This window comes from Catharus ustulatus, assembly GCF_009819885.2.
Source record: "Catharus ustulatus isolate bCatUst1 chromosome Z unlocalized genomic scaffold, bCatUst1.pri.v2 scaffold_26_arrow_ctg1, whole genome shotgun sequence".
In the NCBI taxonomy this organism is placed as follows: domain Eukaryota; kingdom Metazoa; phylum Chordata; class Aves; order Passeriformes; family Turdidae; genus Catharus; species Catharus ustulatus.
Genome location: NW_024879445.1, coordinates 892,931 through 907,089, shown reverse-complemented (window position 1 = coordinate 907,089; position 14,159 = coordinate 892,931). Strand labels below are relative to the sequence as shown.

Here is a 14,159-nt window from a genome sequence, read left to right as displayed (position 1 = left end):
TATTGCCAGCCTGGTGGATTCTCAGTGCCAGTGCTGCTTTCTGTGGCTCCTTCTTGGAGTTCTGTGGAAGACAGTTTGTTAAAATGTATGGGGAGAGTTGTGTATACATCAGTAAGGTGAAGGGAATGATTTGAAGAGGCTGTGGAAATGGAAAAAAAAAAATCACTGAAGCTCAGTGAGCTTCATTGTGAACAATGACAATTCAGCATAGGCATCTGTCTCCTGAAGAGAATTGCTTTCTTTTCAGGAAAGCAAATCCCTGAAATTTTAGGGATTTTTTGCAGCCTTTCTCTACCTGTTACAATCCTAAAATGGGTAGTTGGTTTAACTGCTAATGATGCACATTGCATTCAAATCAATGAAAATCTGTGTGAGAGGCAACCACACCTTTTCCTGTCACTTTCTACAGCCTGAGAATATTTTCTCCTTAGCTAAAATGAAAAATTAAATTGCAACAGCTACAGGAGGATTTTACATGTACCTAGCACATAATTTATCCTTTTGGGTAAAATAACTTCTGATCACATCCATGTATCTGACGTTTTTAGAGAGAGAAACCATATTCCTTCTCAGCCCTAATTTGCCTGGCTGTGTGAAATAGCTGTTTCAGTATTCTCCCACAGCTCCCACATTTCTGACTGTTTTGCTGTGATCCTCTTCTAGTTCTGTACTCAGTACTCTTCCAAAATTTCTTTCCTGAAAATACGTGACTTTTGCTGCTAAAAAAAATATTTTCTTCGTTCATCCATCCTAAAATTGCATTTCCTTTATGCTCTGCTTTACCTGAGGTGAGAGCTACAACATGTGAAAAAAACCCTCAATTGGTTTTTAATAGTCTTGCACTCATTATGTTTAATTGTATTTGGTTTCCATAATTCTGGTCAGGATCAGGATCATCTGTTTTCTTCTAAGAGATACTCAGTACATGTAGTGCAGCCAAAGCTGATGGAGCCTCAGATTGAGTGATTGGATTATTCTGTACCAGCTGCAAACTTTTACTAAGTTGGTTATTTTTTAAAATGTTGATGTTACACTTTGTATTTTCTATGAAAAAAAATTACTGGATTAGCTTCAGCTCAAAAGTAACTGAGCAATTGTCTGTTTTAATTTCAGGCTCAGGAGACATGGACAGTATTTCCAAAGTGAGTATCTAATCAAATATTTGGAATTTTTAGAGTGTTTCACTCTAAACTCCTTTCTTTTGTCTCCATCTTTTCGTTATGCACCTTTATTATATCATATCTATATTACATATAAGTACCTGCAGTTCATAATCTGATTGATCATGTTGTAGTCTTTGATACTCTTAAAATAAATACAATCAGTTCTAATAATCAGTGGTTTTTCTTCAGTATTTTACTGCAAACTGCAGCACTTTTTAAAGGAAAAAATCCAAAACATTTCCATGGAATAATTAAAGCCAGTATTCCACTTAGAGCTGTTCAGTGTGTGCTGGTACAGGTATCAGCAGCTCTGAAAACTGTGCTCCTAAACAATTTACCTGGAAGTCTCATAATATGTTAACCTGCATGAATAATCATGGAAATTACATTTGATCTATGTGTTTTTTATATAACCAAAAGAAAAATACTGTTAATTTTGCCTGTGAGACAGTTGTCCATAGAAAATGGATCCAGTCCTGGCAGAATCAGTACAGCTCACAGAATTCATAACTTTCTAGAGAAGATTTTGACCAAATTGGCTGAATGGCAGAACATGAAGTTTTTTTATGAGGGCTGTAAATGAATTGAAATTAGCATGTTAAGTTGTGTGCAATGCCCATGGAATTTGTGCAGACATCAGGGCGCTCTTGCTTTGGAAAATCCCAGTTGGAGCTGTAGTGCTGGACCCCAAGTGGCCACAAAAGCAGCCTGGGGGAGTCACTAAAATAGGAATTTTCTGGGATTTTGGCCCTTTGGGGCTGGCATGCTGCATCAATGGCAGAAAGTAAGAGCTTAGTGTACAGAACAATGTAAAATAGGGGGAAATCCTCCAGGAACGAGCAAAGGGGCAGGTTTAAAATACAAAATAAAATATAAAATAGATGTGAGAAGGTCTTTATATTCCTGGACATGAAGGCCATGGGGAGTGATGTGATTGTGTAGCCTGACCTCCTGTGTAACACAGGCCCTGAATTAATGCCTGCTGAAGGTACAGCAGCAGTGGCAGAGCCAAGGCAGTGGGTCCAACCTTCTCTGAGCTCTGGGTCCCTGAAGATCTGGAGTTCTGGCATCACTGGAGAGCAAACTTGAATAACTGGTGTCAGTAACCTCGTTAGGCTTTGGTGTGACAACACTGGCTGTGTTGTCCAGTGCCCTGAGGATCTCAGTTCTGGAAGTAGTGAGTTAGACTGAAGAACACAGAAAGGCCAAGGCAGGGCTTGTGACCCAACTCTGAGCTGCATTTCAGGTGCTGGTAAAGAATTTCTGCTTGCATGTCATGTATGTAATTAGTTTAGTATTTATATTGCATTCAATTTTTCTGGGTTTTTAAAAAAAAAAAGCCAAGGAAATACCTGTGATAGATGTAAGGATTTCATTGTGAGGTCCATGGTTTCACTCCTCCCTCTCCATGACTACCCTTTTTCCATCATGAGTGTCCTGAGTGGGCAGTGTAACAGTGATGTAAAGAGGATTGCCAGTGGCACAGGAATGGCAGGGTGCTGCAGAGCAGCTTTGTAGGAGCACACGAGTAATGGCAGTGTGTGCAATAACCACGTGTGAGCTGCTGATGCACGGTAATTTCTGTGGCAATCACCTTGTTTCACCCATTCTCCTTCTCCAGTTGCAGAGGTCGCTGTGCACGATTTTTGGAAGGCTTTAGGTTGTTAGTGTTTCAGTAAATTGTGACCAGGATGAGCAGCCTGTGCAAAGGTCTGTGCAGACCTGATCCATCCTGCCTTTAAGTACATCTTTTGTCTCTCTTTAAGTACATACTCATAACTCACATATGTCAGGGCTCACAGACCTGGCTGCATTCAACCACATGATTTAATGTGGTGACAGAACTTCCTCATATCCCTGCTGCAGCCTTTTATAGCTTTTCTTGACTTCAGCAGAAGCAGATGCTGCCTATAGCCTGAAAATGAGGCACAGGTAAATAATCCTTGCTTCAGGGAAGAGAACATTACTTAACAGACTAAAATTAGTGACTGAATCATGCAGAACCCTGCTGGGGCTGATTTTTCATCCTTGAGAGGCCCAGTGCACCTGAGTGCACCAAGTTCTGTGTGGAGCATGCCCTGGGCACACCTGGTGAGGCTGGGAAATGAACAGAAAACCTTCAGCACTGAATCTGTGTTTTGCAATCTTATTTAACAGAACTCTCCCAGTAATATGAGCATGAGCAACCAGCCTGGCACTCCCAGAGATGACAGTGAGATGGGTGGAAACTTCCTAAACCCCTTCCAGAGTGAGAGTGTAAGTATTTCACTACCTGGGTTGTTGGATTGCAAAGGTGAACCTGTATGCATCTCTGGCCTTTTGTTTAGAAAAAGAAAAATCTACAAGTTTTGTAGTGTGCTTGCAGTGCAGCACTGTGCCTTGCATGTTTTTTAGTAGTTTCTGAAAGCACAGGATTGATTTGAATAAAAAATGGTGTGAAAAAAAGCTGAAACTGGCACAGATTTACTGCAGAAACTCTCTGCACCAGGAGGTCAGTGGAAGAGCAGGGTTTACACTGAAGGGTGTGACGAGAGCACCAGTAGATTTCATGTTGTAAAGATGCAGTGTGCTGTTACACCCATAAAAGGCAGAGGTTCCCAGTAGCATTCATTCTGGGCAAATTATACTTTTCTAAAAAAAAAAAATACTGAATGCTCAGAACAGCAAAACGTGGTGTACACGTTTTACAGAGCAATTGTTACACTCATGTGCCTGAAGCTGGGTTTCTAAACTCACATTTAAGCCTCTAAATAGGAGTTTGACCTCATTACCTGTGCCAGTGGTGACCTGCAGCTCAGTAAACAGCTTCTGTTAGATCACAGCATGGTTGAGTTCCATGGAAAATTTCCTGGGAATCACATTTTGTGGGGTTTTGGGAGGGTTTCTTTTTTAGCTAGTGAAAAGGAGGAGTCTCTGCCAGTTAGCTGTTGATGGGCATGCATTCAGGTTGTGTGGAGTGTTGAAGAAAACTGTCATCCACAACCTAAAAGAGCAATGTTTATGGTCTGCCAAAATGGCAGTAAGCACAGAACATCCACGAAATGTGGTCCCTGTTCCTTGGCACACTCTGCTGAGAGCAGGCAGGGTCACTGAAACAGGGCCGTGGGAACAAGGGGACATCAGTGGTGCTCTGCACAAAATCCGTGTTCTCAGACACTTCCTGGGTTCTGGGTGGTGCTGTGCTGCCAGGAAGAGCCAGGGACCCAGATTTCTCGAGGTTTTGCAGAGATGTGTGCCTGCAAGGCAGGAGTGACATGCCAGGGGTGTTCCTGTGTGCTCCCAGGGACTGCTGTCTCTGGAGCATGGGTGGCTCTGTCACCCTAGGGAGCTGCTTTGCTGTCTGATCCATGTTTTGCTCAGAATAGGTGTGATCATGGAGTCCTTTCTCAGGGAGATTTGCTGTTCAGTTCACCTGGAATTTTGGTTAGGGGTAGGTAGCAATGCAGGGCTTAATAGCAAGCTGAAAATCCTAAACACCTTGAGACCATGCTTTGATTCCTTTCCCAAAGTGATTCCCCAGGTGCCTTGGCTCAGGTACAGGAAATTACTTGAGCAGGTGATTTGCTTTAAGCCTTGGAACTGAGTCAGATCTGTGTAATTTACAGGGGGAAACCTATGTAAATTACACTTCCTATATGCTTGGACACTTGGAAATGACCACCTTGGAACTCAAGACTTGACAGGATATTTAGGGCACGTGTGGTTTTTGCACAGGCAAATTTCTATTTCCTTTTTCTTCTGTCAATTTTCAAAATGCTGATCTTCTTGCGTTTGAACATTTTCCTCTACTTAGAGGATGTTAGATCAAATTAAGTCTTTTTGCAGTCCACAGTTTTCAATTTAAAAGCAAATTAGGTGTATAGATGTGCACTGTGGTGTGCCATTGATTACTTTAATGAAGCACTGCTAACCTGAGGGTAGCTGTAGCTTGGGTAAGGGCTGCAGTTCAGTTTGTGTCACTGTGATAATGCAATGTGCTGATTGGATTTGGTTCACATAAAGGAGAATGACCATTTGTCATTGATTCATTCCCCTAAAATTGCTAACGCAAAATAATGCAGACCAAAAGCCTAATTTAATCACAGTCATACATATCTTTGTTCCTTTCTTCCCATAAAGTAATCAAAAACTCCTCCAAATCTTGTGTGGTTCAGCTACCCATGAATGCAGCCAGCCTATTTTAGACTGGGTAAATTCCCCAGCAGCAGGAAGGGGTGTGGAAAGCCTGAGTGAGGTACTGGTTCATCACAGCACCCAGGTTACACCAAAGCAGCCCTCAGGGGACTTGCCTTTATCAACAGTGGCTGTATTTTTGCTTGAGAGAAGCACAACAGAAGTTCTGGGGACACAAACTGAGCTACAGCCCCAGCAGAGGCTGCAGCACAAATTCAGGAGGGAGCTCGAGGAGCCCTGAGCCCGGTGCTGCAGGCCAGGTGTGGGGGGTGAATGTTTGTTAAAATGTGGATTCCTCTTTTCCAGTACTCCCCTAGCATGACAATGAGTGTGTGACCCGTTCACAAGTGTCGCCATGAAGACCACAGTGAGTTGGCCCTCTCCAGAGTGCTACTGCAGAAGAAAATTATTCGTCCCAGTGTACAGTTTAACTAAAGGATCTCAGACACAATCAGACCCACCCGTTTTGTTTTTGTTTCCCTACCATCTCCCCTGTTTTGTCAAGAAAGTGGGTCCCAAACATGCTTGAGACACCTGTAAGGAGTGGCGTGCGAGAAGTGCCCGAGGTGGAGCTGCCAGCGCCTGTCTGTGTGTGTACATGTGTGGGTCAGCGTGGGCTGTGTGTGTGTGACACACCAAACACACACACACAGACCCCAGGACACTGTAAAATAGGATCACATGACATCTTGCATAGAAATCAGAAGTAGGGACTTTTACTCCATTTCTTTTTTTTTTTTTTCACGTTTACATTTTAATTATTAAAATTTGCTTTCCCTCTCCCCTCCTGAACTGTTTTATGTTGCATATATCACTGCTTTATAAGTTATTTTTTAAGTTGAACTCAAAGGATAAATTCTTTTGATTTTGTTAGTGTCTGCCATGATGGATAGGAATAAAATTGCTTATACGAGCTTTCATTACCTTGTGTTTGATACCAGCTACCCTGTGAATCACAAATTGTACTGTCTCAAGAAATAGAAGAAAGCTCATCTTAATTTTTTGGAGAAATTTAATAACTTCCACCTAGTTTGGGGATTTTTTTTGATACTTTGCCTTTAAGAGAAAAAAAAAAAAGCACTGAAGGTTATTTTTCTTCTTTAATTGAAGCCTAATATCTGCAATATCTATTTTAAATGGAAGCCTGAATTTGATACAAGCTTCTCAGTTTATATAGAGTACTATAAGGTTACTGTAAGTGAGCTCCAATTGCTATAGAATCTAGCAATAAAGTGTCAGGGCTTCTCCTGCCCTTGGAATTGAGTTTTCTATTTAGCATGGTCTTCTGTAGGGGTGGTAGTTAGTGGAAATACAATAGACTCCTTATCACCAAAACATTTTCTAACAACTTATAATTACGTTTCCCATTTTCAGTGATTCTCAAAGAAATATGAGCAATCCGTGTTCCTAATTATAAACAGTATTTCCCAGGCACATTTACAAAATCAGGTCACCCTGCTGCTTGGGTGTGTGTTTTCTACCATATCTGCCAGAATTAATTCCCACAAAACTTCCCAGTCAGCAGCCTTTTTTTTTTTCTTTTTTTTTTTTTTTTTTGAGCCAAAATGCCACAGTAAACTTTGTATGACTACTAGCCTTGCTGTGAGGGTGTTACCTTTTGCCATGAACAGAAGAGGAACAAAGGTCTGGGCCCTTTTATAAGGAGGACAGACAGTTAGGTATGAAAGCTGGGGACAGAGTGCAGAAAAAGACCTAAAGGAAACAGTTCTGGAAGCATTCCCATTTCTCTTCAGGCAGAGCTCTGAAACAAGATTATGGTACTTTTGCTTAGTGCCTGATGATTTTCAGCTCCCCCAGGAAAACAAAGGGTTTCAGTTTGTAGTGATACAAAAGCTGATGATCAGCAGCAATGCAGGCACAAAGTGGCTCAGCAGAAATTCATGCCACAGACAAACAGCAGATTCCTCTCCTGGAGCTTAAATCCAGAGGAGCCACTTGCAGAGGAGGAGCCGTTCTGGGATGGGGTTTATCCATGTGCAAGGGCATTTTCTTTCATGAACTTATGATAAAGGAATATCACTCATATGTGGTAGCTGAATGGGATGTGTAAGGAATACTACAATCTCCTAACTCATTTTTACTTCCATATATTATATGTGTATAATATATGGAAATAAAAATATTTTACGCTTCACTTTCCTGGTAGGGCTTTTCAAAGATGAAAGTCTCAGAGGATCAAAATTATGTTGAGTATCAAAGGTTTTGGTAGCATTACTTTTTAGTAGGAACTGCTTGATTAGATGCAAACGTGACCTAGATAGTCATTATATGGTTTTGTAGACTGTATTCTTATTGATTATGAAGGTCACATTCATTTGCTTCTCTTTGGAAAGCACTTTGTTGCTGTCTCCATGGAAGACCCTGCTATTGGCTTGAGTCACAAACACAAAATCAGGTGTAATTTCCTCAGACCCTTTGCTGTTGTCACTAACACCACTGGTGTGTCCCCATCACACCCAGAGTCCAGGTGTCCTTGCAGCCTTTGTTTCCCACCTGTATTGTTATCTGTGGTAGCCTTGCAGGACCTGAGGAGTCTTTCTGGCCCAGTTTCAGTCAATGATGTCACTGCTGATGGACCAAGGTAGATGGGAACTGTGCATCGAGGGCCAAAGCCCATTCCCAGGTCAGCGAGCTGTCAGGCACCTTGGGAGGATGGAAGTGTGAGCATTGGAGCTGTGCATGGAACTGCTGGCACAGACTGGATATCACTGTTCAAACATGTTATCCTCACTTTGATTTAAGAGCATAATGTCCTCTCAGCACATGCTTCAGTCACTCTGTGCTGCCTTTCTCATACCCAGGCAGCAGCTGATGTCACTGATGCTTTGTCCAAGGCTTCACCCCAGCCTCAGCCAGGCTCCTGGAGAGGTTCTGCAGCTGAACTGTCAGAACACAATCTTATGTGCTAATTACTCACCTTCAAAATTACACTGTAGAGTTGTTTTTCTCTGAGCGTGGACAGGGCTTTTTCCTTGTTCATTTTTCTTTCTTTTGCTTAGAAATCCTTGTAAGATCTTCATGGTATCTAGAGTATCGATATGGGAGGAAAGACTATTCCCAAGCATTCAGTTTTTGCTCCCACTTACATTTTTTATGCTCCAGATGCCAGGAACAATGTAACTGCTGTTTGGTTCTGTCCTTATGCAACAGCACTGTTGATAATATCAGAACTTGTCCAGCTCTTGTGGGAATTTTTTTTAAATGGTGCAAATCTTCTCACACTAAGTTTCTGGATAGATCCTGCTCTTTAGTATAGAAATAAATAAAAGGTGATTCTGTAAATGGGTCTTTCAGGCGAAGTTGAAGTAAGCCTTTTTAAAAACAGAAGTGATTAAATCTTAGAGCAGCAGAAATGGAGAGTAAGGGATCTCTGTAGGCTGTGAGAACTCTTGCAAATAGTCCAGCTTTGTAGAAATCAGCTGAAACTGGATTCACTTGTGAACTTCACAGTGAAACCAGGGTCTTGCCTGCTGCTTAAACCTCTGGAAAGGAGTGTCCAGATCAGATGTTTCTCCACCTACCCAGATTTTATTGCCATGTCTGAGAACAGGGTTTGAGGCGAGGAAGAAGCTGTCTGAATCACAGAGCATGTGGCCTGGCGTGCTTTAGAAAATACCTGGATATTTCACGAAGGGATTAAATTATTCTCTTAACTACCTGAGAATGAGGAAAAACTGCAGTTGCACTTCCTACTCCCCAGAAATTCTGTTTTTTATTTGGAAGCCCTCTGGTTGCAGAGCCCTGGCCACCCAATGTGTCACATGTTCAGAGACAGTGACAACTTTCAGGCTTGCAGCCTGCTCCCCATAATTTAGGATTAAATATTTCACATCCCAGGACATTCAGCTATTCCTTTCCCTTCCAACTCAGTGAGAAATATATAGGCTAATCATTTATTTTAAATAATTCCACTTGGGAAGAAGTGAACAGAAGCTTGCTTCCTTAAGGATGCATCAAAGGACAGCTTCTTGAACTGCCTAAAACCAATTGAATTTTCCTCTGTTCTGTGGCTAGCTAGTGCAATGCTGCATGTGCAAATGATTTGGAATTAGATTTAATGAGGGCCCAGCCGTTACAATATTTAGTGTTGATCACTTTATTCAGAATGACTTTTCAACTGATACATGTTGCACAGGTTTCTATTTCTGTGTCAGTTAATTATTAAGTGTTTTCCCCTGTTCCCAGTCAGCTCTGATCCATTGCTGTTGCTGTCATGAGAAGTATGGACTGGATTCTTCAGTATTTGACCCTACACATTTGCATTTCGAGAATGTAAAATACACCTCAATGATGTAGAAAGTACAGGTAAATTTATTTTCCTGTAACTCACTATAAGTGGTGATACAACAGTGGGTGCTGTCACAGGCCTTAAGAATGGGAATCCTGACAAAGCACATCTTTCAAATAAACCCCTGTAAACTATTTCAACACTGTTATCTCACACTGAGGATCCAATTTATGATTTAGTGATTCAAAACAACTGAAAAAATTCAGAAATAAGTTAACTAGGTTTAAATTTTGCTGTACACAGCTCTCTCTACTTCTCAGATATTATTGGCACAGTTCTATACACTGTTGCTTGTGCCAGTTCTGCTGAAACTTTGATGAAACTGTTCACATCAGGTCATTTTTTGTAGGATTTCACCCTACTCTGGGTCAAATATATAACTTACCTGTGGTGTAACCGTATTTGGCAGAGCTAAAAACTGATTACATAGAGCAAAATACAGAGGGTCTGTTGAAATTACCAAAGAAATGATAAACCTGAGAAATGATAAAAAAAGAATTTAAAATACTGCTTTGACTGCACTCCTATGTACTGTCTACATATTGGAAACAAATTGCAGTACCAGATCTAGAAAAAAAATAAATGGATCATCTACTCAGCACATGAAAATTCTGATCCTGCCAACAGCTTCACCTTGATTTGAAATTGAGCCTGCACATGGTTAATTTTAAACAGATCTAGGAACACAGCTAGTATCCTTCAGGAAATTAAAAAACTAGGACTGTAGTAATCTAAACCCATGCTCGAGAGCTCCAATTAAGTCTTTCCTAAGCAAACATTATTTTACAGATTTTACCAGTGCAGGAGCATGTTTATGTATCTGATATGCAGAGCAGATTTGGCTTTCTTCTGTTTCTTCCTTTATTAGAGCCTTGTTCACTATTACATGAGTTATTCCTGTGAATTTGTTCTGCCATCTTGTTTTCAGTTGTGCAGCCATAGTTTCCCTCAACACAGCCAACAGCTTTGCAGTTTCAGTCCAAACTTCTGTTTGGTTGCTGTTCTTCATTTAAGCTTGAAATGTGTAAGAAAGCCTCTCATGTAATAGGAAAACTTGCCATAAAAATGTATAAAGGTTTTCTTGGGTACATGTTTTCAAATTTAATAAATGCAGTTTTCGGTTATAATTTGAAATGGTCACTTTGTAGCCACTATTTCAGTTTTGTGTGCAAAAGGAAACGGAGAGAGAAAATCACCTTTTTTGTCTTTATTTTAATTCAGCATTGTAAATATTTGCTGAAAGACCTTGATTTTGGGGAAATTGCTGCCTAGTTGCTATAAATAATACAGCCGGACTTCACACTGAAAGCTCCTTCCACATCCCCAAAATTGTAGTGCCTGACACCTGAGTTGTGTGACCTTGCAGGAGCCCTAATTCACAAACAGTGGTTTGCTTTGCCTGGCCAGTGCTTTCAGCGTGTCCTATGGGTGATTCAGGGTTTGTGGTCTCAGCAGAGGGACCGAGTGCTCGAGCAGGCTTGTTCCCAGGCTCAGGTGGCTCAGGACGGGGCAGTTATCCACAGAAACAAGGTGTTTGTTCGCTACCTCGCTGTTCTCTTCAGAACTTGCACAACTCTTCTTGCCGTTAGGTTCTGGGGATCCTTTCAAGATTTTACAGTGCTGAGACAACAGGCTGGATTTTGCTAAGAGAAAATTCTGGCAGTTTTGGCACCAGTTTTCATAGGGAAACAGCACAAAACGTGGGGATTTTGAAAGGTGATGTGTTCTCAGTGGCCTGGGTCAACTAGGAAATGGACTGTACAGTCTAGGAGTTTGGGCTATTACAGAGATACTAAATCATCAGTAATTGCTTTTGATGGGAAGAATTATTGCTCTGATCCCTGAGAAGTCAAATTGTCAGCTGGACGAACTGGATGTTTTAGGCTTTATTTCTATCCTTTTAATCTTCATGTTTTACCTTTCTCTCTTGGACTTCCCCATTAAATGTGCTGTGCCAGATCTTTCACAAAAATAAGAGCATTTTGCCCAACAAACATGCAGGAAGTTGTTCACATCTCTATCTAGAGCCCTGCTGGAGAGAATTTATTTCATTAGAAGAAACTGAGTATAACAGCAGATAAGGAGTGGCAGTGCAGCATCCTCACTGCTTGAGATCAGGAAAGTTAGCATCCCACATACTCACAAATTAGACAAGGTGGTTCCAAACAATGATAGAAAATAGCTTAAAAGAAAAGATGATTCTTGTCATGCAGATTGGAGGAAAATAAAATACCAGATACAAGATATATTTAATTGAGGTAGAAAGTTACTAAAGCTCTCTGTAACAGAGGCATGAGCACATCCAGTGGTTTAGTGGGAAAACAAAGTGGTGTTATTAAATTGTTGTCAATACATCACATCCAAAAGCAGGCATAAGCTATTTTCATTTTCATTTTTCTAGTCTCTTTTATTTCTTCTGATTATGTTGTAGTTTTAATTTGATTTGCATTTACATTAATGGATAAGGAAGAGAACACAAGTTCCTAAAGTAGGGCTGGAATGAATTAGGGCTGGAATTAGAGACATGGAAAGGGGGTGTGGATAAAGCTGGAGTTTTCTGTTAGTTAAAAATCAAGTGAATTTTTATATTACTATTTTTCCAGGACAAAAAGCATCCATACAATAAACTTTGGCTCTGTCATGGCTGTTTGAGGAGTGTGAATCCAATTGCTGTGTGTGCTTGGACACCAGTTTTGAGGAATTTTTTTTTTTTTTTTTAAGTATCCCCTTGGAGTGCATCTCCTTTCTGCATGTTTGGCTAAAACCACAAAAACAAACCACTTCTTTTATATGGATTGCTGTACACGCATCTGGTTCTGGTGGGAAGAGGAGGAAGATTTGTTAGCTGGTGGGTTAGCATATTTATGTGAATTACTTACAGCATTGGTAAACTACTGTCAACTTTGTTCACATTGCACAAGATACTCTGTGTTGTCTGTTGCTGGTGTTACAACCTCGGTGATCCATGCATATCCTGTAAATTCCTGTAGGTTTTGTGTAAGAAATCCTGCCACCACTGCTTGCTACTGTAAATTCTTGTTTTGAAGCAAGAGGTGGCATTTGACTGTACAGCCATGTGTATTATATACTGCAACAGTTCTTGTTCTGTCCTCTGAACTTGCTGTCCACATAGAGTTGAAGCTCCGTTAAGCACGCTTAGTGATTTCAGAATTTATTTCAAACAGCAGATCTATAAGCCATTTGCAGGAATATTAAATGTAACATAAAAGAATTCAACCCAGTTCATATCCTTTTCTGAGAGCTTGGGGTTGGATTTGAGCAGGCAGCTGCAGGTTTTGTGGCATCCCAGGTGCCTGTGCCCGCACACCTGAGAGGTGTCACACCTGTGCAGTGTCCCCTGGCAAAGGGATGCCCCAGGCACAGCACCTGGGCAGGCTGCTGCCTTACAGAGATGTGGGAGCTGGTGTCTTTTTTATTCCCCAAAAGCTGCAGCAGTGCCGAGACAGAAGCCCATCTCTGAGGGCGTACAGGAGGCACAGCACTGCCTCTGCACTGTGTTCTCACCCCCACCCACCGCAGGCTTTACCTGAGGTGGTGTTTGAAGGAGATTTGAACTCTCTGTCTGGTTACCCAGAGAGAAAAATAACCTGAATTCTGGGACTCTGCATTCTTTTTTACAATATTTTATGATATACAACAAAGACCTGGAAATGTCTGTGTTCTTTGCTGGTTTCTGACATCAGAATATCAAGTCCTGTCTAGTCTGAAAGGCAGTGATGGGAAAAGTGAAGAAGCTTGGAAAGTTGAAGGGGATTCTTATTTGGATTATTTTAAATTCTGTGTTTCTATTGATAGTTTAATTAAATGAGTAGGCTAATCTTTAGCATCAAGGCAGTCTTAATGACTTTGCACCTTCACCCTTTCATGTAAGACTTTGAGAACTTGCAATAAGTGTTCCTCATGCTTACAGTCCGATTTGTAGATAAATTCCCTGTATTTCTAAGATCAAAAACTATTTCTACAGTTACTTCAGCCCTTTACAGAGAACAACAGGGCAATCCCAGTCCCATAATCCCAGTTATTTGTAGGTGTATTTTAGACAAAGAAATTACTTTCAACAACATTAATGAAACTTAATGTTCAATGTTCCAGTCTCTGGAAGTAAAGGAAACCTCAGTAATTTTGCAAACCAGCAAGAATGAAACTTGTCTATATAAATACTAATGTAGAAAGTGCATGCAAAACTTGATACTGCCTCTGACCTTAATCGTTACTATTGATACTATTGGGGATCTCACAAATGTGTGTTTCAGAACGCTGTATTTCTCCTCAGTGTGTGCTTCATCCTCATTACCGACAGCTCCTGCAAAGAGCCAGCCCATGCCGTAGCCAAGGCGTGGGGATGCACAACTCCCACAGCACCATGGATACGGGGACATGCGTGCGTGTTGTGTTAGGATGAGCACCCACCCCGGCTGCAAACCCCTCCAGAGCTGGTGTGTAACCCCAGGGCAGCCTCTGGGACGGCTGGGAGGGCTGCAGGCCCCGTGCCC

The 14,159-nt window shown here is 41.3% G+C and overlaps 1 protein-coding gene across 4 annotated transcripts in view; it reads left to right on the top strand.

Moving 5' to 3' along the window:
* Positions 1-10,772, top strand: part of SSBP2 (single stranded DNA binding protein 2) — a 122,989-nt gene extending 112,217 nt beyond the window's left edge. For all 4 annotated transcript variants that reach the window (XM_033086413.2, XM_033086411.2, XM_033086414.2 and 1 more), the window contains 3 exons: positions 1,114-1,142; positions 3,321-3,419; positions 5,643-10,772. In XM_033086413.2, coding sequence (XP_032942304.1) covers positions 1,114-1,142; positions 3,321-3,419; positions 5,643-5,672 — 158 coding nt within the window. In that variant the 3' untranslated portion in view covers positions 5,673-10,772. The remainder of the gene's footprint in view (positions 1-1,113; positions 1,143-3,320; positions 3,420-5,642) is intronic.
* The last annotated feature ends 3,387 nt before the right edge of the window (positions 10,773-14,159 follow it).